The 23,601-nt window shown below is 42.0% G+C and overlaps 1 protein-coding gene across 9 annotated transcripts in view; it reads left to right on the top strand.

Annotated features, from left to right (window-relative positions):
* LOC102450753 (fibronectin type-III domain-containing protein 3a-like) overlaps nt 1–23,601 on the top strand; it is a 109,665-nt gene that overhangs the window by 30,193 nt on the left and 55,871 nt on the right. For all 9 annotated transcript variants that reach the window (XM_075940788.2, XM_089781637.1, XM_089781640.1 and 6 more), the window contains 3 exons: nt 6,005–6,080; nt 12,058–12,134; nt 17,506–17,734. In XM_075940788.2, coding sequence (XP_075796903.2) covers nt 6,005–6,080; nt 12,058–12,134; nt 17,506–17,734 — 382 coding nt within the window. The remainder of the gene's footprint in view (nt 1–6,004; nt 6,081–12,057; nt 12,135–17,505; nt 17,735–23,601) is intronic.

Genomic DNA, 23,601 nt, shown 5'->3' with positions numbered 1-23,601 from the left:
CAAGAGCCACCAGTAAATGGGGCGTGCAGCTGAAATCTACTTGCCACGGGCGAGTAGATTCTATAGTCTGTCGAGCCCTGGTCAGACCCTGTTTTAAAGCTTTATCTTGTTTGAATCTTTTAAATAATTATTTTCTGTCCCTTCTATTGCGTGCTCCCCCACAGTTGCCTGCAACTGTGTGAAAATGTATATCAATACAATAGAAAAAATGCTTTGTGTGCACTGTGAAAATGTATAAATTTCCGTTGTAAAATGCGCATTGATATTATCCAAGATTCTTTAAAAAAAAAAAATTAAATTCTAACAAGCTTTCTTACCTAGCATAGCAAGAGTCAGTAAATCCACACGTGCCTTTTAATAAATGAGCGGTTCAAGGTGAGTTGCTACACTGTGTGAGAAGTGCACAGCTGGGAAAGCACTATAATGCGTTCTGCTGGGGTTTTTCCGCCTTCCTACTGTGTTTCATAGCAGATGTTGAGGATTTGAACTATTTTATATAAGACAATGCTTAGTATCCCTCTGGTTGCAGCCATTGTAAATCTATTTCATTATTTTCTTGTGGTTACATTTGGCTCTACAACCCATTAAAAATGTAGTTAGAGATGTAGGTTGAACCACAGGCAAAATTTCACTGGATGAATTGGCAAGGTATCCAGAATATAATGTTAATTACATGTGATGCTATTTATTGTAAGGCAAATTGAAAGCTTATTGTTCAAAGTAAAAATTAGTTAAATCAGTTTTTAAATGTGGAATAACATCAACAGTAAATAATCCCTGAAGTCTCATTACTTTCCTTTTATTCTTTAAAGAAGGCAAAGATTAAATATTCATATAAAAACTCCCAATAAACAAGGTAAAGTCACTTCAATTTTTTTAGTGTAGCGAGGTTTGTCTGTATTGCATAACGTAAATACAGCATGGCATCAGACCAATGCTCTATCAAGCCCTTATTGTGTTTAATAGTGGATTGTACCAGAGATTCTGGGAGAATGTACAGAACAAGGCAGTAGAACTGATCTTCTGGAGGTCAGAGGTTTGGAGTTTTGTGTCTGACCATTTTGCCTAATAGCCATGGATGGAGCTATCCTAGGAACTTAGCTAGTTCTTTTTAAAATCCAGTTGTACTTTTGGCCTTCAACATCCTGGAGCAGAACATTCCACAAGGTAACTGCATTGTGTGAAAATATTAATTTTCTGTTCATTTTACCCAGATGATTCATGATTTTATAGACCTCTATCAGATTCCCCCTTATCTCTTTCCTGAACTGAGCAATGCTATTCTTTTTAGTCTCTCCTCATATGGAAGCCGTTTCATTACCTTGATGATCTATCTTACCCTTTGCTAGTTCCCCTATATTCTTCCTGAGATGAGGCAATCTGGACTGGACACAGTATTCCCGATGTGTGCATACCAAGGATTTACATGGTGGCATTATATTTTCTGTTTCACTTTCTATTACTTTCTTAATAGTTCTGATATTGTTTACCTTTTGCACTCCATTGTAAAGGTTAACAAAAATAGAAACAGGACAAGTAATACTCAGTGAGCTCCCTCCACATTTTGAATTGCATGGCTTCTGCCCACAAACAAAGCAGGCACTTAAAATTTTATGTGTAGTTCAGTGGTCCCCACCATGGCGCCTGCCGGGGCATTTGTGTGCGCCCGCCAACAACCTGGGCCGGCCCGGCGTGCGGCGCACTGGAGGCGCCGGCCCCAGGCGCGCGACACGCACCGGTGGCCCCAGCCCCGGGGCACAGGCGGGCATGCGGCGCCAGTGCCAGCCCCAGGCGGCGGCGCCGGCCCCTGGCCCACAGCACAAGGCACTCGGGCAGCCCCAGTCCTGGGGCACATGTTGGCGCTGGGTGCAAGAGCATCCCCGCCCCTGGTGTGCCCCAGGACGCGCCGCCCGGGAGCCTCTAAAGGTTGGGAACCACTGGTGTAGTTCATTAGGCTGTTAATTAGAACAATTTTTTGTATCATGAAATTGAGGCCAGATTTACACTGAGATGAGGTCAAATGTATTAAAATTTATTTATTTATTTATTTATTCATTTTTACTGCTTGATTTTTGTAAATTTGAAGGTCCATGTCTCCTCACTGTGCAAGAATTCAACATAGTTCAAAGGAAGCATGCTAAATATGGATTAATGTATTAGTCGAGTAGTTGATGGAATTCACTAGTTGATGGAAGCCCCCACGTGGAGCCCTGAGTCAGTGGGACTTCCCACTGACCCGAGCTGCAAGCAGCGTGCCAGCTTTGAAATGTACAAGAGTCCCCAGTGGAAGTGGAAGCGCCCGCATGGAGCCTGGGGTCAGCCGGGGACTCCCCAGCTGATCCCAGGCTCGGAGAGGCATTTCTGCAGGACCTGGAGTCAGCTGGGGAAATGTCACGTGGAAATGTCATGTGGTGCCCAGGGTCAGCTAGGGAGTCCCCAGCTGACCCCAGGCTGCACGTGGCACTGCTGCTTTGAAACGCAGTGCCACATGGAGCCTGGGATCAGCTGTGCAGTGCTGCCCCTTTGAAATGGTGCCACAGGGTTTTAAAGCAGCAGCACCACACAGAGCCTGTACCCAGGCTCCATGCAGTGCTGTCGCTTTGAAGTATTCCCTCTCCCTCCCCTTTGCTGCCTATATCTGATAGAGGCAGCGGAGGGGGGAAGCGACTAGTCGACTCGACTATCCGATAAGCAAATGCTTATCAGATAGTCAGCTAGTCTTTAGCATTCTTAGTTCAAAGTATTCTCCCTACTGATGATGCACTATCAACTTTGAGAGCGATGCACTGTTCCACAGTTCTTGCATCTTAACTGGGACCAAAACTGTGCAGCAGATGGTTCTGGGTTCATGTCGTCAGTGTCCCATAATGCACTTGTTTACTCACTCCCCCCTTGCTTGAGATCAGTGTCTTTTTTGGACCTAGTTACACGCAGATGCCATAGAAGAATGAGTATGGTCCCCCCTCATGAATCCCATTCTACCTAATTGTGGAATATGTCTAGAGCATATGCATAGCACTCTAGGAAGAGGATGAGGATGATTCTTGGGATGCAAGCCATTGAGTTGAGCTAATTAGAAATGCAGCCAGCAGTTGATCCACTGATTTCAGAGGAACACAGGTTCTGGGGCTGTCAGATAAGCACAGACTGGTGGGACCACATAGTGCTGCAGGAGGGATGATGAACAGTGGCTGCAAAACTTCTGAATGTGCAAGGCCACTTTCATGGAACTTTGTGAATGGCTTTCCCTGCTCTGAAGTGTAGGGGTATCTGAATGAAACCTGCTCTGACAGTGGAGAAGTGTGTGGCAATCGCCCTATGAAAGGTTGCAACACCAGACAGCTACTGGTCGATTGGGAATCAGTTTGGAATGGGGAAACTTACAGTGGGGCTGCTGTAATTGAAGTAGCCAAAGCAATCAATGCCATTCTGCTACAGGGGTAATGATTGGGAAACATGGATGCCAGAGTGGAGGACTTTGCCGTGATGGAGTTCACTAAATGTGCTGCAGGCACTGGTGGATCAGAAGGACCATTTCACCAACGTTAAAGTGGAATGGTCGGGAAGGGTGCATGACACACACATCTTTAGGAATTTGTGCCTCTTCGGAAAGCTGCAAGCTGGAATGTTTTTCCCAGACTGGAAAATTAGAATTGGAAAGGTAGAAATTCCAATAGGGATCCTTAGTGACTGAGCCTACCCCTTGCTCCTGTGGCTCATGAAGCCTGTACACAGTCAACCTGGACTGCAGTAAGGAGCAGTTCATCTACAGGCTGATGAAGTACAGAATGAGGATTGAATGTGCTTTAGGGCATTAAAGGGAAAGTTTAGAAGCCTACTGACTAGGTTAGACGGCCGCAAACACAAGATTCCGTTTCTGGTGGCAGCCTGCTGTGGGCTTGCAGGGTGGGGGGCTCAGGCAGAGCACCTAGCCAGAGATTTTGAGCAGCCAGACACCAGGGCAATAAGAATAGCACAGCTTGGGGCTTTGAAAGATTTAGGAATGGTCAGTTTTGAGAGTCATGCACGTTGCTCTCAACGAGGTGCCCCTGCATTCAGTGTGTTTGCGTGTTTTCCCCGACCCTACCGCTGCAGTACAAGCAATGAAGAGACTATTTTTCAGAAATCATTTTTTTTTATTTAGGGTACATAGCAGAGATAGAAAAGGAGTCCATGGTTTGGGTCCCAAAGAAGAGAGGGCGAATCAGAAATGTGAGGACAGACTTTTGCTTCATGATGCACTGGAGGTTGAGTGTGAGGCTGCCCTTGAGTTGCCTAGGTGCTGCCGCTGCCGCCTCCTGTTCTCTCCCTCCCTCCCCTCCCCGGTGTCTTAGGGCCCGTTGGCATGGAGGCTACAGAACTAGGCAAAAAGGGGAAATTGTTTTGCAGGGGCTGAGAGGGAAGCCTCCTCAGGCACTTTGCCATGCGCTCCATCACAGCCAACAAGGACAAAAACACATTGTCCTGGTGCTACATTTGCAGTTGACTGCACGCTGTCCTCTCCTGCCATACCTCTGTCCTCTTCTCTAGTAGCGTATTCCACCACTCAATTTGCTCCATGAACATGTCTTCCCTTGTCCATGTTTGCATGCGGATTTGTGCAAGCCGGACAGCTGGGGGAGTACACAGCAAATTCCTTGCTGTTCCTGTTAATAACGAAAAGTTTCAAGGGTAGGCATTATAAGAGATACATTGTGGAACCAAAGATCTAATCTGTTAACATACAGAGAAGATCTTTCTAGAGACAGTGGAAATGTGAAAGTCCATAGATACACTTTAAAGTGGCTGCTGGACTGCAGGTATACAACACAGTTCGCAAGGGAACATCTGGACTCAAGCAGTTTGGAGGTGGACATAGGAAGGGGCCTGCCTGGGCATGATCCTGTGGGCCGGAGGAGGGTCTGGAGTCCAGTCATCTCGGCAGGGCAGGGTAGTGGTTCCCCATGGCTTTTCTCCTCCCCCTCCCCCACTCCCAGTTAATTGGTTAACTAGTTAAACTTAAACATTTAACCAGTTAAATAAATGGGATTTTACATCCCTAGTTGCTAGTGTTTGTATTACTTGCTGTCACCATCCCTTCTGCTGCAGTTCCTTCTATGGCTTCTATTACAAGTCATAGAGCCAAATGCACAATTGTAAACAAACCAAGAATTGACTTAAAGTTTAAGGCAGGTTTTAATTTATTGCTGTACGCTGATACAAAGAATGGCTTATAAAATAGGTTCAATGTTACAATGCAGAAGGGTTTTATCTTCAGGGGAAAAAAACCTGACATTGACTACAACCAGAGGCATTATCTATTTCAAATAGTCAAATACAAACAGTCAGTATATTATATCTATTTGATTATAAAGCATAATTAAAGTAGGTTGAAAGAGTCTCAGGAAATTAGGCTTCTCATTCTGAAAAAGACAAGACCTGAAAACTGTTAATTACCAAGTTCAGAAATAATTTCATGAAGAAAAAAAAATTTGGTCTTTAGAGAATGCAGTGTCAAACCGTAACCTATTTTCAGTGAGAGAGATCTTGGATAAAACTTTCTCCTGTTATAAAACGTCCTTTATAAATATTCTGTCTAGATACCTGTTCTTGTCAGTTCAATTATGAGATTGACGAGGTGGTGTCATAAGGAAGACTATAAAGCAAAATGTATTTACTTTGCATAAAGTATCTAGTTCTTAAATCACATGTTGGTGGTATTTTAGTAAAAATAGAAGGAAGTGGCTTAAACAGAGTTGACAAAGTAGTTTCAAGTATAGCTAACCTTTCAGCTATAACTAGGGAAATGACTGGTAGATATTATTGGAACAATTTTGATGTCAGAATAAAAGCTAACTGTATGACTTATTGAGACTGGGAATTCATCCCATATTGGTATTTCTAAACTTGCCCTATTTGCTTTTAAGAAATTTTGTAAGATGACACTGGAAAGGAAAGCTAATCTCTAAAATACTTAATGTTGTTTATTAAAATTACAAGGGCTTTTTTTGTTTGTTTTTTTTAGGTTATACTTGTGCAGGTAAACCCAGGAGAAACTTTCACAATTAGAACTGAAGATGGACACATCCAGTGTATTCAAGGTAAAAGAAAATTCCAGTGAGTTCAATCAGATGTGTTAAACAGGAAAAAATATTTGATTCTTCATAAAACTACTTCCATAAGACTTCCACTACGTAGTCATAAGTATAATTATATTTTTAATCATACGGTGAATGAGTTTGTTCCATAGGCATGAATAAGAATCTATTGGAAGATAAATGTTAAAAGTTAAATCTTGAATGTACTATATCTTAAACTTTTCTGGTTATTTATAACATATAGTGCCAGTCAGAGCTGGAAGAGACCTCAGGAGGTCATCAAGTCCTGCGCCCTGCCCAAGGCAGGACCAATCCCAACTAGATCAACCCAGCCAGGGCTTTGTCAAAGCTGAGACTTAAAAACCTCTAGGGATGGAGATTCCACCATTTCCCTAGGTAACCCATTCCAGTACTTCACCACCCTCCTAGTGAAATAGTTGTTCCTAATATCCAACCTAGACCTCTCCCACTGTAACTTGAGACCATTGCTCCTCATTCTGCCATCTGTCACTACTGTTAACAGCCTTTCTCCATCCTCTTTGGAACCTTCCTTCAGGAGGTTGAAGGCTGCTGTCAAATCCCCCCTCACTCTCTTCTCTTCTGCAGACTAAACAAACCCAAATCCATCAATCTCTCCTCATAGGTCATGCATTCCAGCCCCCTAATCATTTTGGTCACTCTCTGTTGGACCCTCTCCAATGCATCCACATCCTTTCTATAGTGGGGGGCCCAGAACTGGACATAATACTCTGGATGTGACCTCACCAGAGCCAAATAAAGGGAAATAATCACTTCTCTGGATCTGCTAGCAGTGCTTCTCCTAATACACCCTAATATGCTATTAGGCCTCTTGACTACAAGGGCACACTCTTGACTCATATCCAGCTTCTCATCCACTGTAATCCCCAGGTCCTTTTCTGCAGAACTGCTACTTAGCCATTCGGTCCCCAGCCTGTAACCATGCTAGGGATTCTTCTGTTCCAAGTGCAGGACTCTACGCTTCTCCTTTTTGAACCTCATCAGATTTCTTTTGGATCAACCCTCTAATCTGTCCAGGTCACTCTGGATCCTATCGCTGCCCTCCAGCATATCTACCTCTCCCCCTAGGTTAGTGTCATCTGCGAACTTGCTGAAGGTGCAATCCATCCCCTCATTCAGGTCATTAATAAAGATGTTGAACAAAACTGGTCCTAGGCTCGATCCTTGGGGCTCTCCGCTAGAAACCAACCTGACATCGAGCCATTGATCACTATCTGTTGGACTCAACAGTCTAGCCAGCTTTCTATCCATCTTACAGTCCGTGTATCCAATCCATATTCCCTTAACTTGCTGGCAAGAATATTGTGGGAGACAGTATGAAAAGCTTTGCTAAAGTCAAGGTATATCACATCCATTGACTTTCCCATATCCACAGAGCCAGTTACCTCATCATAGAAGCTAATCAGATTTGCCTGACATGATTTGCCTTTCATGAATCTATGTAGACTATTCCTGATCACTTCCCCTCTTCCAAGTGCTTCAGAGTGCCTTTAATTAGGGCATTTTTTCACAATGGGCTAGATTGATATGACTGATTAATCAAGTGGGGGTTGATTTTTATCATGTTTAGTGTAGATGTGATAAATTGACTGCCAATTGCTCTCATTGACTCTGGTACTCCACCTCAATGAGAAGTGAGAGGGGAGTCAATGGGAAGGTGTCTCCAAGGGAAACCCCGCAGTGAAGACACTGAAGTAAGTAGATCTAAGCATGTCAACTTCAGCTATGTTATTCACATAGCTTATATTGTGTAACTTGGATCAATCTCCCACGGTAGCGTAGACCAGCCCTTAGATTACAAGATCATTACAAGTCAATCATGTCAGAATTTAATACTTTAATTTGCTGAGGTTTTACTTTAATTATTTTAATAGCTATTGTATGGCAAAAATCAGTGTAACACTGGCATTTGTAGCCTGTTGCTATTAGAGTAGGTACTGATAGCTGCATATTTATGAAGGACTTCTTCCATAGCAGCAAATGGCAAGCCTGCAGATTTGAGTATGGCTTCAAAATTTGATTCATATGATTATATTACACAGTTGAAATAATTATTTTTGCATGTCAGATAAAGTCCATAAAGTTTGTCTAATGTCTGTTCACTTTCTCTCAGCATATTATTAAGAACATAAGAATGGCCATACTGAGTCAAACCAAAGGTCCATCTAGGCCAGTATCCTGTCTTCCGACAGTGGCCAGTACCAGGTGCCCCAGAAGGGGTGGTCCGAAGACAATAATCAAGCAATTTGTCTCCTGCCATCCTTCTCCAGCCTTTGACAAACAGAGGCCAGGGGCACCATTCTTTACCCCCGGCTAAGATCCTTTTATGGACCTAACCTCCATGAATTTATCTAGCTCTTTTTTTTTTTAAACTCTGTTATAGTCCTAGCCTTCACAGCCTCCTCTGGCAAGGAGTTCCACAGGTTGACTGTGCTGTGTGAAGAAGAACTTTCTCTTATTAGTTTTAAACCTGCTACCCATTAATTTCATTTGGTGTCTAGTTCTTCTATTATGGGAACAAGTAAATAACTTTTCTTTATTCATCCTGTCCACACCACTCATGATTTTATATACCTCTATCATATACCCCCTCAGTCTCCTCTTTTCTAAACTGAAAAGTCTCTTTAGCCTCTCCTCATATGGGACCTGTTCCAAACCCCTAATCATTTTAGTTGCTCTTTTCTGAACCTTTTCTAATGCCACAATAACTTTTTTGAGGTGAGGAGACCACATCTGTACACAATATTCAAGATGTGAGCGTACTATAGTTTTATATAAGGGCAGTAAGATATTCTTCGTCTTTCCTCTCTCTTTTTTTTTAATATTTCCTAGCATCCTATTGGCTTTTTTGCACGCTGAGTGGACGTTTTCAGAGAACTATCCACGATAACTCCAAGATCTTTCCTCCTTAGTTGTAGCTAAATTAGCCTCCATCATATTGTATGTATAGTTAAGGTTATTTTTTCCAGTGTGCATTACTTTACACTTATCCACATTAAATTTCATTTGCCATTTTGTTGCCCAGTCACTCAGGTTGGTGAGATTTTTGAAGTTCTTCACAGTCTGTTTTGGTCTTGACTGTCTTGCACAGTTTAATATCGTCCGCAAACTTTGCCACCTTATTGCTTACCCCTTTCTCTAGATCATTTATGAATAAGTTGACTAGGATTGGTGCTAGGACTGGCCCTTGGGGAACACCACTATTTACACCTCACCATTCTGAAAATTTACCATTTATTCTTACCCTTTGTTTCCTGTCTTTTAACCAGTTTTCAGTCCATGAAAGGATCTTCCCTCTTATTCCATGATAACCTATTTTACACAAGAGCCTTTGATGAGAGACCTTGTCAAAGGCTTTCTGGAAATCTAAGTATACTATATCTACTGGATTCCCCCTTGTCCACATGTTTGTTAACCCCTTCAAAGAACTCTAATAGATTAGTAAGACATGATTTCCCTTTACAGAAACCATGTTGACTTTTGCCCAACAAATTATGTTCTTCTACGTGTCTGACAATTTTATTCTTTACTATTGTTTCAACTAATTTGCCCAGTACTGATGTTAGACTTACTGGCCTATAATTACCACGGTTGCCTCTAGAGCCCTTTTTAAATATTGGCATTATATTAGCGGTCTTCCAGTCCTTGGGTACAGAAGCTGATTTAAAGGATAGGTTACAAACCATAGTTAATAGTTCTGCAATTTCACATTTGTTCTTTCAGAAATCTTGGGCAAATGCCATCTGGTCCCGGTGATTTGTTACTGTTAAGTTTTTCTCTTTGTTCCAAAACCTCCTCTAATGACACTTCAATCTGGGACACTTCCTCAGATTCATCACCTACAAAGGATGGGTCAAGTTTTGGAATCTCCCTAACATCCTCAGTCATGAAGACTGAAGCAAAGAAATCATTTAGTCTCTCCGCAATGGCTTTATCGTTCTTGATTGCTCCTTTTGTATCTCTATCGTCCAGGGGTCCCACTTTTTTTTTTAAGCGGGCTTCCTGCTTCTAATGTACTTAAAAAAAAAAAATTTGCTATTTCTTTTTACACTTAATTTTGCAGTGTTTATTACTTTCTATTTACCTCACTAGGATTGGACTTCCACTTTTTAAACGACTTTTTTTTATTAGAACTTGGAATTACTATCCGTAGTCATTCTATGGAACATGTTGATTCATTTAAGATTTTTACTTCATTTGATTCTACATTATCTTTCACATATAGTGCCACTCCCCCACCCACACAATCTATTCTGTCCTTCCGATATATTTTATATCCTGGTATGATTGTCCCACTGATTGTCCTCATTTCATCAGGTTTCTGTGATGCCTGTTATGTCAATATCTTTCTTTAATACGAGGTACTCAGGTTCACTCATCTTATTATTTAGACATCTAGCATTTGTGTAGAAGCACTTTAAAAAATTGCCACTGTTTGTCTGCCGTTGCCCGATGTATTAGATTCTTGTATATGTGATTGTTTCTTCTCTGATCTGGCCCATACTTTATCATCTCCCCTCCTCTCTTTCTGGCTAAAACCTAGAGAATCTCTATCAATGGACTCCCCTCTAAGAGAAGTCTCCGTCTGATCCACGTGCTCCTCTGCACCAGTGGGCTTTCCCCTATCTCTTAGTTTAAAAACTGCTCTACGATCTTTTTAATATTTAGTGCTAGCAGACTGGATCCACCTTGGTTTAGGTGGAGTCCATCCTTCCTGTATAGGCTCCCCTTCTCCCAAAAGTGTGTCTCCAGTTCCTAATAAATCTAAATCCCTCCTCCCTACACCATCGTCTCATCCACGCATTGAGACTCTGAAGTTCTGCCTGCCTACCTGGCCCTGCACGTGGAACAGGAAGCATTTCTAAGAATGCTACCATAGAGGTCCTGGATTTCAGTCTTCTTCCTAGCAGCCTAAATTTGGTCTCCAGGACATCTCTCCTATCTTTCCCTGTGTCATTGGTACCCACATGTACCACAACCACCAGCTCCTCCCCAGCGCTACACATAAGTCTTATCTATTTGCCTTGAGAGATCTGCAACCTTCACATCAGGCAGGCAAGTCACCATACAGTTCTCCCGGTCATCACAAACCCAACTTTCTATGTTTCTAACTATCAAATCACCCACTACTACTACGTGCCTCTTCCTAACCACTGACATTACCTCCCCCAGAAAGGTATCCTCAGTGAGAGAGGATACCATAACATCCTTTGGAAGGAGGGTCCCAACTATGGGATGGTTTCCCTCTGCTCCCATTGAATGCTCTATTCTCCTGAGCCTTTCATCCTCCTTAACAGCGCTGGAAAGCTTAATAAGATCAGCTTTCTGAAAATGTATTTTCTTAACAAAAATAGTTGCTGCTTTTTACAAGTGCCAATAGAGTAATATTTCTGCATATTTTAATTTTACTCATCAGGAAGTTTTTTTTAAAAAGTGTTATCCTATACATGTATTTAATATCTGGTATGTGAGAGCAGAAAGAGGTTATGATTATTTCTTATCTACAGTTTTTAAAATTGAAGTAGTATACATAGCATTGGAGAACTTACAGGGTAGCATGACAAAATGACTTAGTGAGCTATTAAAATTGTATTCCATGCATTGTTTTGAGTAACAGTGAATCACTCCTGTTCCTCCAGACAGCAGTGACTTCATATCTGCTAATGAAAACATTTTAATGAGTCTTAATAGAAAAAGAATGTACTATGACTTGCTTACAGTTTTCCTAATTGACAAGTCCAGTTTTAAATTTTGTTGTCTAAAGATGATTGCATAAATGCAGATTTGCAGCATAAGTAATTTATCTGGTGTGTGTTTTTTTAAAAGGAACGCGTGCTTGTATTTAAACCATCAGATAAAAGGGATGGGAGATAAAATTTGGAATATCCACTGTGGTAAAAAGTGCTACCATTTTTAAGTTACTTCCTCCCCCCCTTTTCAGGTCCTGCACATGTTCCTATGATGTCACCAAATGGTTCTGTGCCTCCAATATTTGTGCCTCCTGGTTATGTATCTCAGGTAAGGAGAATTAATTTTGTGCTATTTATCACATCTTTAATAAACAGTTTTAGAAATTCTTTCATTTTTAACAACTGTAGAAATCATCAGAAATACCCACAAAAGCTCATGGTACTATGTAAGACCCACCTCATCAGATGAGTTGAAGTGGAAATAACAGAATCTGAGATACATACATATAAATAAAAATCAACAGCAAAAGATGTAGCTGTCAATTTTGGGACCCATGTAAATGAAGCTAATTAAGTGGGCTGGATGTGTTCCATTCATAGCTTTTGATATGAAATGCAGATGTTAAAGCCAGGGGAAATTGGTTTTGTAGTGGGGTAACCTGTGAATGTGTTTGTTCAAGCCCATGGTAATAGTGTCAAATTTGTATATTAATTTCAGTTCTGCAGTTTCTCTGTAATTGGGTGGTGAAATTCCTTTGTAGAATAATGGCTATTTTTAAAAATCGCATTACAAAGCCAATTTCCCTGTCTTTATCCACATTTTCACTTGGATTCTGTTATTTCTACTTCAGCTCATCTGATGAAGTGTCTTACCCACAAAAGCTCATGATACTATATATTTTTCTTAGTTTCTAAGGTGCCATAGGGCTACTCGTTGTTTTTAAAGTTACAGAATAACAGTTACCCTTTTCCCTTTTGAGACTTTGTAGAAATCATGGTCTCCTTCACAAGACAGATCTGGTATATTAGGTGTCTGACTTGTATTCATTGGCTGAGGTTTTCAAAAAGGGCTTTTGGTTTCATATTCAGTCCTGATACAAATGGGAATTGCCTGATTAACTCCTTTCAATGGCTTTGGAAATCTTAGCAGTATTTTTTTTTATTGGCAGTAGGAAACACTAATGTAAATTGCAAGGAATTCTTTTGATACCAGTCTGAAGAAGTTGGTAGTCCTGTTCTACAAGTGCTGCCAGTGTTCAGTAAGGCCATGTCCATGTTGAGAAGTTTGAATTTATTAAGGTTGATTTTTTTTAAGCACCTGATTTTGTAAAGTCAAAGTTGTGTGTCCCCACTGCGCGCAAAAATTTGACGCAGTTTAAAGTAGGGTGGCTACTGTCAACTTGAGATTGGTGCACTGGGGGTAGCTATCCCAGAGTTCTGGCACCCCTTTGCATTCTGGATTATGCTCCCAGTGCATGCTGGGACCACAACTGGGCCTTGGGTGGTTCTTGGTACATGTTGTGAGCTTCCCATAAGGCACTCGTCTCCTCTTTCCTGGTCCCTGCCACTCAAAAGAGCAACAGCAAACAGTTTCTTTATGCCCTTTTTCCCCTGATTATCCATTCAGACACCATAGCAGCATAAGCATGGAACCCATCGTAGATCCTGTTGAGCATCAAAGCATTATGGCAATCCTATTAACCATGGTGAACCTTATGCTGGAGTATATCCAGAGCATAACCACTGTATAGTTTCTGTCAGATACCCCAATTGAATGATCATGGATATACCTAGTGGAATATGAAGCATTTCACTCTTTAGGTCCTAGATTTGATTTGTTCCCAGATTAGTCATTACTAAAGTAGTTATAATCTATCTGCTTAGGATATGAGTGCCGGGTGTTATACATATGTTTTTTTTCCACGTCACAGTAGTATTTAATTTCAGCACAGGTAATTTAGGTCCATAATCAAAATCAGAGAAATCTATTCTCTGCCTGTCTCAGATTCTAGCGAGTTCTCTTTAGAGGGTATGCATTTTTGTTTGTATTTTTAAGCATTAAAGATAGGTGAAAATTTTGTTTAAAAGACTTTTTTTGCAGTATATTCAGTAATTGGTAGACGGGTTTTAAATTAATCTTGTCTCCTTATGGAGCTCATTCCATTGCCAGACTTCCTCATGCAAAATAATAACTTAGACCTTACTTACGCTTCACCTCCAGACTAGATATCATAGCCTGAGTTTTCTTTTGCTAATAAGGCTGTCCCCAGCAGTGCTGGCACCCTACACAGCCGAGCATCAATGCGCACACACCCCACAGGGGGAGAGTTGCAGTGGCAAAAACTATGGGTGGACGGGGGTTACCAACTTTCCCAGACTGGATGGATCATTGCCTTGGCAGCAGATGGATCATGGCAGGGAGGGAGGGCTCACCTGCAGACTCAGGGCAGCAGGCCTGGGTGGCATGAGTGTGGGCCAGAGGAATCCTGCAGGAGTAGCCGAGGGCAGCCATGCTTCCAGCTGGAGAGAAGTGGCTCTTTGGAGGGGAAATGGCTGCTTCTCTCCAGCTTCTGTCTGTGTGGCTGCCCTCTGTTCCCCCTGAGCCCTCTGGTGTTCACTCGCACCATTTGCTGCCACGTGGATGGGGCTGGAGGCTGCTGCAGCTGGTGCTGAGCCTACAGAGAGGGAAGGTGGGCTGGGGATATTAAGCTGGTTAACATGCAGTCCCTAGGCATATGCAGAATAGGGCATCACAGGTGCCCCAAATTTAATGATGTCCATCACAATTGTGTATGCCTGAGAATGGACCGGCCTGTTAACTGCATTATCCCAGATGAGCATGGCTGCCTTGGATCATGAGTTGGCATACATTGATGGCTTTGAAAAATCAGAAACAAAATCTTATGCTGGTGATTGCAAATGACTTGGAAGTTAGTAGTTTTTAGGTAGAAGAGTTGTGCTTTCCATTATATCTTGCTCTAAAGGTTTGATCGTGGAGATACAGTAGATTAATGTTCTGTTTCTCTGAAGTTGCGAATGAGCAGTTTGATTGCCAGTTTCTTGTAGAAATTTTCAACTCTTCTCTCATAAATTTAAGGTGGAGAGGAAAGCAATTCTTTATACTATTGCTAAATTGTCATCCAGGATTAATGAATAGCCTGCTAGAAACTCAGAGTGTTACAAATTGATTTAAGTGGGATGGGGTGGGAGAAGCTAGATTGAAGAGGAAATCCAGTGTTCCAGCTTGGTCTTCACAGCTTTTGCCTCTCCCATCATGATTTTGATCTTGGCCTGGTTTAGTTTGAGACATCTGTTCTTCTTCAAATTCTTCTCTTGTATGCTTTGGGGTATCTAATATTGGTACCTGTAAAGAATTATATACAGCTGGATGCTATCAGTGTATTGTTGACAATTAAAACCATATTGTTTACCATCTCTAAGACACCTCTCGTATGTAGGACAAGATAGGAATCTCTTTGGCTTTACACAAGTGAGAGCTTTGGGAAGCAAGTCATTTCCCATCAGTTATCTCGGTCTGGCTAGAAAGGAATAATCAAAGCAGTTGTAGTGCATTTGTCTAGTTGAGCTAAGTGTGGTAAGCAGATTAGTAATACCTTGTGATTAACTGTGACAGTCTGCAACCATGTAAAACAGGGATGGACAAATAGAATGATTGAGATATGGGATTTGTCCATTATGTAAATTAATAATATATACAGTAAAACCTATGCTATCTGGCACTTAACTAGCCAGAAAACTTTAGAAACCGTCCAATTTCCTAGCTGGGAGGAGCGGGGGGAAAGGAAACCGGTGCTTTAAGCCACGCATGCAGCACGTACCTGGGGGAAGGCGAACTGCTGCTCAGACCACATCTCCCTTCTCCCCACCCCTCAGCTCCCAGCAGTCAGGCACCCCTGTGACTCATGGCCGTTCTTCTCCCCACCCCCCTTCACCTCCTGGCCTCCTCCCCGGTAGGTCAGCCCCCCCGCATGGTGCCCAGCACCCTCGTGGCCGCTCGGAGTCAGCCCCTCGTGGCTCCCAGCACCCCTGCAGCCCATAGCAGCCCGTCCCCGTGCCTCCTGGCCCTCCTCTGCAGGTTAACCCCCCATCGCAGCTCTCCCCCTTCCTCCCCCCCCCCCCCCCCCCGGCAGGCCATCTCCGCCCCCCCGGCTTCCACTCCCCCTCACCTGGCCACGTCCTGCGTGTCCCCCCTGCCCCCCTCAGCAGGCCACATCCCTGCCCTTGCATGGCTCCTGCTTCTCACAACCCCCCGCCTCCCTGCCCCGTCCCGATATCCGGAATTTTCAGAAAACCGGCATGCCAGCTAACACAGGTTTTACTGTATTATGAAAATGTCTACAAGTAAATGAATATTATATGGTTTAGTTAAAAGTTACTGGTATTTAAAAGCAATGTTGATTTTGTATGATTTACTTTGAGGACTGTAAGAAGCAAATAAGTTAATGTCTCAATTTTGTCTTTGCCAGTATACCTCTAGTGTGGGATTTTCTCCTTGCATCCATTGATAACCTGTATTTTTATCATTATTTTATAGCCCCAGTGTTTTGTAATGTACAGTTTTGATGTAACACAATTATTGGAAGTGGCAGTCAATAGAGGGTATGAGGTTACAGACTAATCTAATTTTAAACCAGTGGAAGTCCTCTACTTTTTCTGCTGACTTTTCAAATATCTGTTTTGCCTCTTTCATCAGAACATATATTCTGTCATCTAGTGTCTCTTCTGTCATTTTGCTCAGCAACTAGAGAAGCTCTTCACAAGGGGGGGGGGGGGAGAAAGGAAGGTAGTCGATTTCTTTGATTTCATTTGACTTAAATGGGGTTTCAGAAGATGCACCTCATTTTAACCCTTTATTAACTTTTGACTAAATGCAGTCTTTATCTAGAACCTGTATCTTCTGTTTTTGTTGATGGGGAAAACAATTTTACTAGGATGGGGACAGTAACCTAGGGTGAGGGCTGGACTTGACTCTTGGGGGAGGGGAGGAGGTAGTGGAAGGTGCAGGGTCTTGGGAGGAAGGGGCAGGGCTGGGGCTTGCCTTCACCCACTGTCTGTGTCTGAGCCAGTCTCGGTAGAGTCTATGGGTAGCCAAGATTTCAGATCAATCATTTGAGCATGTGTTAAAGTATAATCTATGCTATTAGTTAGTTAGCTAAAATGCTGTCACATCTCTTTATCCTAATCTACAAAAGACCTAAGGCAGATTATATGTGGGTTTCAGTGTGGTTGTTGAAAGAGGTAGATGTGACACTTGCCCCAGTTGAAGTTTACTTTTAACTGTGAATTTGTTGTGGGTATTCTCTGGGTTACTTGCGTCTCTGCCAGATGTAGATTTTTTTTAAATGGGTGCCAAAATTTAGGATTTCTTGCAGAAGGGTTTGAATGTATTGAAATCCATCAGTGGGGATTTTTTTCTCCCCAAAGCAAAACAGGTCAGTATCTGGTTATGTGATAGAAATGTAGCCGTGTTAGTCTGGTGTAGCTGAAACAAAAAACAGGACAATGTAGCACTTTAAAGACTTGTTAGTCTTTAAAGTGCTACATAGTCCTGTTTTTTGTTTTATCTGGTTATGAATATCAAAGATTTTTAGCTGGAATCTAGTCTTAAATTTTAAAGAATGTAGATTACACAGAAGTGTTCTTTTACTGACTTTTCTGTATTTTACATTGTGCCACAGATGGTAGAAGAAAATGGAGTTCGTAAGGTGGTGGTATTACCACATTCGTCTGACTTCCATCCTTCCATGCATCCCCCTCCACCACATGTGCCACATTACATGCATCCTCACCCTGCTTTGCTTCCCCACCCACCTCATCCAGTGTACTCTCCAGTTCCAGGGACAGGAGAAATACCTCCACAGTTCATTCACCAACCTCCTCCACCACCACATGTTTATCAAGAACAAGGTAAGACTTGCTGATACTGTGTTTTAACTGACACAGGGGTATAGTCTCATGGTGAAGGCACCAGGGCTATAAGTCAAAAAACCTGCATTCTGTTTGCCACTCTCACAGACTGTGCAAGCTTGGATAAGTCATTTAGAGCTAAATTAATAAAGTTACTTAGGCATCAAACACCAAGATTTAGGCACCAATGCAATGTACAAAACCCTCATTCAACTGTCAAATAGTTCTGTAGATGCCCAAATTTAGTACCTAAACTTTCACTGTAGAAGTTCTCTGACTGTCTAACTTTGGGCGTATGGGCAGGTATACTGCTGCATCAAGCAGACATCTGGGTTCTTGTCTCATACCTAAGTCCTAGTGCAGTGTGTGTTAAACTTTTTGAGACCATGGAACACCAAACAATAATAATTTATGCGGAACACTGAGGGTATCCAGATGGTTTTAAAAAAAATACCGGATAAAAATCTGTTGTGGGGGTGGGGGGAGGGACACCAGGGAGACCTTGGGCCGAAATGTGGTTGCGGCCCCTTTAATTACCACGTGTTCTGAGCGGGCTTCCGTTAGGTGCCAGGAAAAGCTGAGAAACTTAATTAGAAAATACCCTAGGAACACCTATGAAAATTTCCTTAAAAAAATGTTTTGTGGCACAAAGGGAGGGGGGGGGGGAAGTAACAAAGTTTAAGAAACACTGTCCTAGTGCAATCATTAAACTAGGGAGAGAGAAGTAAGGCCTGTAAGACCTGATGTGCTTGCTGTGTTCTGAGAACACCTAATTCCCCACACAATTTTAAAAGATTATGGGATACATTCTACTGTTAAAGCCATTTCAATTTAATTATATGGTCCAGTGGTTAGGGCACTGACTTGACAGGTGGAGGATCCTTTCTCATCAGGCAGAATGGGAAATTGAACGTGGGGCCTACTACATCCTTGGGTATTAAGGGAGAGGCCTCTCCATTTTGTATTTAATATAGGTAGGAGCCTAAGCTGTCTGGCTTCAGGATCAGGGTTCCCAGCTGTGATTGTGAATGGTAGAAGGGAGAACAGCAAAACAAAGAGAATGGATTTCAAGAAAGTAAACTTAAGGTATGTCTACACTGCTGGCTTTTGCCAGCAGAGAATGCAAATGAAGTGCTGATTAGCATTTTGCCACGCTTCATTTGCATAATCTACTCCGAACTGTTTTTGCACAAGGGGTTTTTGCATAAGGATTTTGCGCAGAGGAAACGTCCACACTGCTTGTTTTTGCTCAAAAATGGCTCGGAATAGATTATGCAAATGAAGCATGACAAAATGCTAATCAGCACTTCATTTGCATACTCTCTGCTGGAAAAAGCTGTAATGTAGACAAAGCCTCAGAGCTGGTCGGTAAGGTCCCATGGGAAGTAAGACTAAGAGGGAAAACTGAAGACAGCTGACAGGTTTTCAAAAGGACATTATTAAGGGCACAAGAGCAAATGATTTCACTATATAGGAAAAATAGGAAGTATGGCAAAAGACCGCCTTGGCTTAACCAGGAGATCTTGAATGATCTAAACATTCAAAAGGAATCATATAAAAAATGGAAACTAGGTCAGAGTACAAAAGTTTAATATAAACAAATGACACAAGTATGTAGTGGCATAATTAAAAAGGCAAGAGCATAAAACAAGCTTAATCTAGCTTAAGACATAAATGGTAACAAGAAAATATTCTGCAAATGTATTAGAAGTGAGACACACCAAGAATAGGGTAGGCCCATTGTTCAATGAAGAGGGAGAAACAATAACCGAAAACGTGGAAATGTCAAGAGGTGCTAGATGACTTCTTTGTTTCGGTTTTCACAAAGAATGTTGGCGGTGACTGGATGACTAACATAGTGAATGCTAGTGGTAATGAGGTAGGTTTAGAAGCTAAAATAGGAAAAGAATAAGTTAAAATTATTTAGAAAAGTTAGAGGTATTCCAGTCACCAGCGCCTCATGAAATGCATCCCAAAATACTCAAGGTGCTGATAGAGGAAGTATCTGAGCTATAAGCGATCATATTTGAAAAGTCATGGCAGTCGGGAGAGATTCCAGAAGACTGGAAAAGGGCAAATAGTGCCCATTTATAAAAAGGGAAATAAGGACAACCCAGGAAACTATAAACCAGTCGACTTAGCTTCTGTGCCAGGAAAGATAATGGAGCAAATAATTAAGGAGTTCATCTGCAAAAATCTGGAAAATAATAAGGTGATAAATAAGTCAGCATAGATTTGTAAACAAATCATGTCAAACCAGTCTTGATAGCTTTCTTTAATAGCCTAGCAAGCCTTGTGCATAAGGGTGGAGCAATAGACATGGTATACCTACACTTTACCAAAGCTTTTGACATGGTCTTGCATGACCACCTCATCAAAAAATGAGGGAAAAACAACCAAGGTGGGTGCATAACTGGTTAGAGAGTAGTCATTCATGATACACAACCATGCTGCAAGGGCATAACAAATGGGGTTATGCAGAGGTCAGTTTGGGGACTGGTTCTGTTCAGTATCTTCAACTATTTAGATAATGGTGCAGAGTGTTCCTGTAAGGTTTGCAGATACCACCAAGCTGGGAGGGGTGCAAGTGCTTTGGAATATAGGATCATAATTCAAAATGATCTGGACAAACTGGAGAAATCGTCTGGGGTAAATAGGATAAAGTTTAATAAGGACAAATGCAAAGTACTCCACTTAGGAAGGAACAGTCCATTTCTCACACACAAAATAGGAGTGACTGTCTAGGAAGGAGTACTACAGAGAGAAATCTAGGGCTCATAGTGGACCATAAGCTAAATGAGTCCACAATGTGAATCTTGGGGGGGGGGGGGGGGGAGGAGGGAAGCACACGTGATTCTGGGATGCATTAACTGGAGTGGTGATAGAAATGTAGCCATGTTAGTCTGGTGTAGCTGCAACAAAAAACAGGACTATGTAGCACTTTAAAGACTAACAAGATGGTTTATTAGGTGATGAGCTTTTGTGGGCCAGACCCACATCCTCAGATCAAATAGTGGAAGAAAATTGGCACAACCATATATACCAAAGGATACAATCAAAAAAAGAACACATATGAAAAGGACAAATCAAATTTCAGAACAGAAGGGAGGTGGGGGGGGGGAGTAAATGTCTGAGCTAATGATATTAGAGGTGATAATTGGGGAAGCTATCTTTGTAATGGGTAAGATAATTAATGTCTTTGTTTATACCGAGGTGTAAAGTGTCATCACCTAATAAGCCATCTTGTTAGTCTTTAAAGTGCTACATTAGTCCTGTTTTAACTGGAGTGTTGAGAGACACAAGAAGTAATTCTTCCGCTTTCCTCTGCATTGATTAGGTCTCAGTTGGAGTAGTGTGTCCAGTTCTGGGCACTATATTTCAGGAAAGATGTGGAGAAGTTGGAGGGGGTCTATAGAAGATCATCAGAATGATTAAAGGTCTAGAAAACGTGACCTATGAAGGAAGATTGAAAGAGTTGGGTTTGTTCAGAAAAGAGAAGACTGATAGGAGACATGATAGCAGCTTTTAAGTACCTAAAAGGGGGGTCACAAGAAGGAGGGAGAAAAAATATTTTCCTTAATCTCTCATGGTAGTACAAGAAAAATGGGCTTCAAATTGCAGCAAGAGAGGTTCAGGTTGGACATTAGGAAAAACTTAACTGTCAGGGTGGTTAGGCACCAGAATAAATTGCCTAGGGAGGCTGTGGAATCTCCATCATTAGACATTTGTGAAACCTCTAACAGGGATGATCTAGATGATACTTTGTCCTTCCATGAGGGTAGGGGTCTGCACTTGAAGGGACCTTGAGAGGTCATCCAATTCTAGTGTTCTATAACAGGTTGGAAACCCCCCATCATGCATGCCACAAGCAGCATACAAGCCGATATATATTTTTTTATACTGGCATGTGGGGCGGGAACTCAGCCCTGCCCCTCCTGCCCATGCTGTGGCTTGAGCCTCAGCTGTGCAGCTACAGGCTGAAGCATTAGCTCCAGCTTCCTACTGGGGAGGAGGGCTGGGAGAAGTGTGCATGCTCTGCCTGCCCCAGCCCTGGAGCTACAGCCTGCTGCTGTGGGGATGAGAGAAGGTCCTTCTCTTTCCCCTTCCCTCTGGCCTCTCCTTACCCTGGTGCTGCTCCTGGGGGGCTGAGAGTCCCAGTACTGCTACCGTGCTGGTGAGTGTAGTGGGGGCAAAGGTATGTGGGGACATGAAAGAGGATGCGGGGGCAGGATGGGAGGGGGCAGGGGTTGCACTGAGGGGCATAGGGTGATGAAGGAGATCAGGCTGGGGGGCATCATAGGGCTGAGAGGACTGAGGCAGGAGCAGAGGGAAGATGTGAGGGGGGGGGGATACAATTTTTCTTTGCAGAAGCTGCAGTTTCCTTTACTCCCCACTTCTTTGCCTTCCTGCCTGTGCCATAAATAAAGAAAACATTTAAACCTTTTGTATTGGACATAGTATTTTAATGTATTTAAAATGAAGTTTGGTAAACTAACAGAGTTAAAATGCTTAATCTGTTTAAATTAAATTAAACCGTTCTCCCCAATTGCAGGACTAGCGAAATGGCTCCGGCGTAATTATTTAATTAACAATGAGTTTCCAGTAGCAGCTGATAGTCTGCGGAAAGATGTGCATTGACCCAGGTGGTCCATGGGGTGCATGGTGGAGAGAGCTCCTCTCCTCCCCCTCCACCCCCACCCTGGAGAGTGGGATGACCCAGGGCAGAAGGGTTAAATCTTGGCACACCACTTTGGAAAGGTTGCTGACCCCTCTTCTATGATTTGTAAGGAGAGATAAGTGCCTCCTGTAACCCTTTAGGGATGCCACACCCCCATGAGATGGCAGTGCTTAGGAAACATGATTCTTGGTAAGAATTTCTGAATGGCTAGCAGAAGTGGCTCTTGCTAGCTTTTGTGGATCCCATTTTTGGGTGCCTGCCTCTTCTCCCTTCAGTGTAGAGCAGTGTTTCTCAACATTTTTTATAAAGTACCCCTTTAAAAAAAAAATTTTAAATACCCCCAGTACCTACAGTTTTCAGACACACACAATTTTTTTCTACAATTTCAATGCATTTATTTAAACAACTTAATCGTAGCTGGGTGGGCAATGAAATTTTTGGGTGTTAAAAGTACAAAAATAATAAAGCGCTGTAAAACTTAAAATAAAAATTCAGTTTTCTCCAAGTTTCAGTTGTGTTGATGTACCTCTCAGACTTCTCTCAAGTACCCCTAAGGGTACTCGTACCACTGGATAGAAACACTGGTGTAGAGAACTTAGGTGCCTAACAAAGGCTTTGTTGATGCAGGCCTTAGCCTCTACAAACTTTAGTTTCTCGGTTTCTAAGTGGAGAAATATTTGCATTAGAGGGATGTCGTAAACCTACAACTCACTAAAATGTTCTGAAATCCTCAAATGAAAAGTTTTATGGATGTGCAGTCTTACAGGAGCACGCTTAAATTTATTTTAATTATTTCAGATGGATAACAATGCAGAAATTTTTCCTAGAACTTTTGTTACCTTATATTTTAAATTTAATATTTTTAAATCTTAGTCTTCACTACTGCAAATTCCATAAATGATCCCATTTTAGAAATTGCTTTTCGGAATTGCATTTCTGAAAAATGTTCTGCTGTTATTGAAACTCCTCGTGCTTGGTCTTAGTCTAAAGGTGAATTTTTTTGGGAAGCCTGAAGAAATTTTCAACTGCTTTTGTCTTATGAGAGACTATATTCAAGAATTACTTTCTAATCAAGTGAGGTATGACTTAAATTAAAAAAAAGAAACTTTAGCACACATGGTCCTTGAAGTTGAGGGTGATGGGATTATTTATACACCATTGAAAAGTTACTTGTGAATGCTCAGTTAAA

The sequence above is a fragment of the Pelodiscus sinensis genome, chromosome 13 (genome assembly GCF_052426305.1).
Source record: "Pelodiscus sinensis isolate ZL-2025 chromosome 13, ASM5242630v1, whole genome shotgun sequence".
Taxonomy (NCBI): Eukaryota; Metazoa; Chordata; order Testudines; family Trionychidae; genus Pelodiscus; species Pelodiscus sinensis.
Note: the sequence above shows the minus strand (reverse complement) of the source record. Positions and strands in the feature narration are given on the sequence as shown.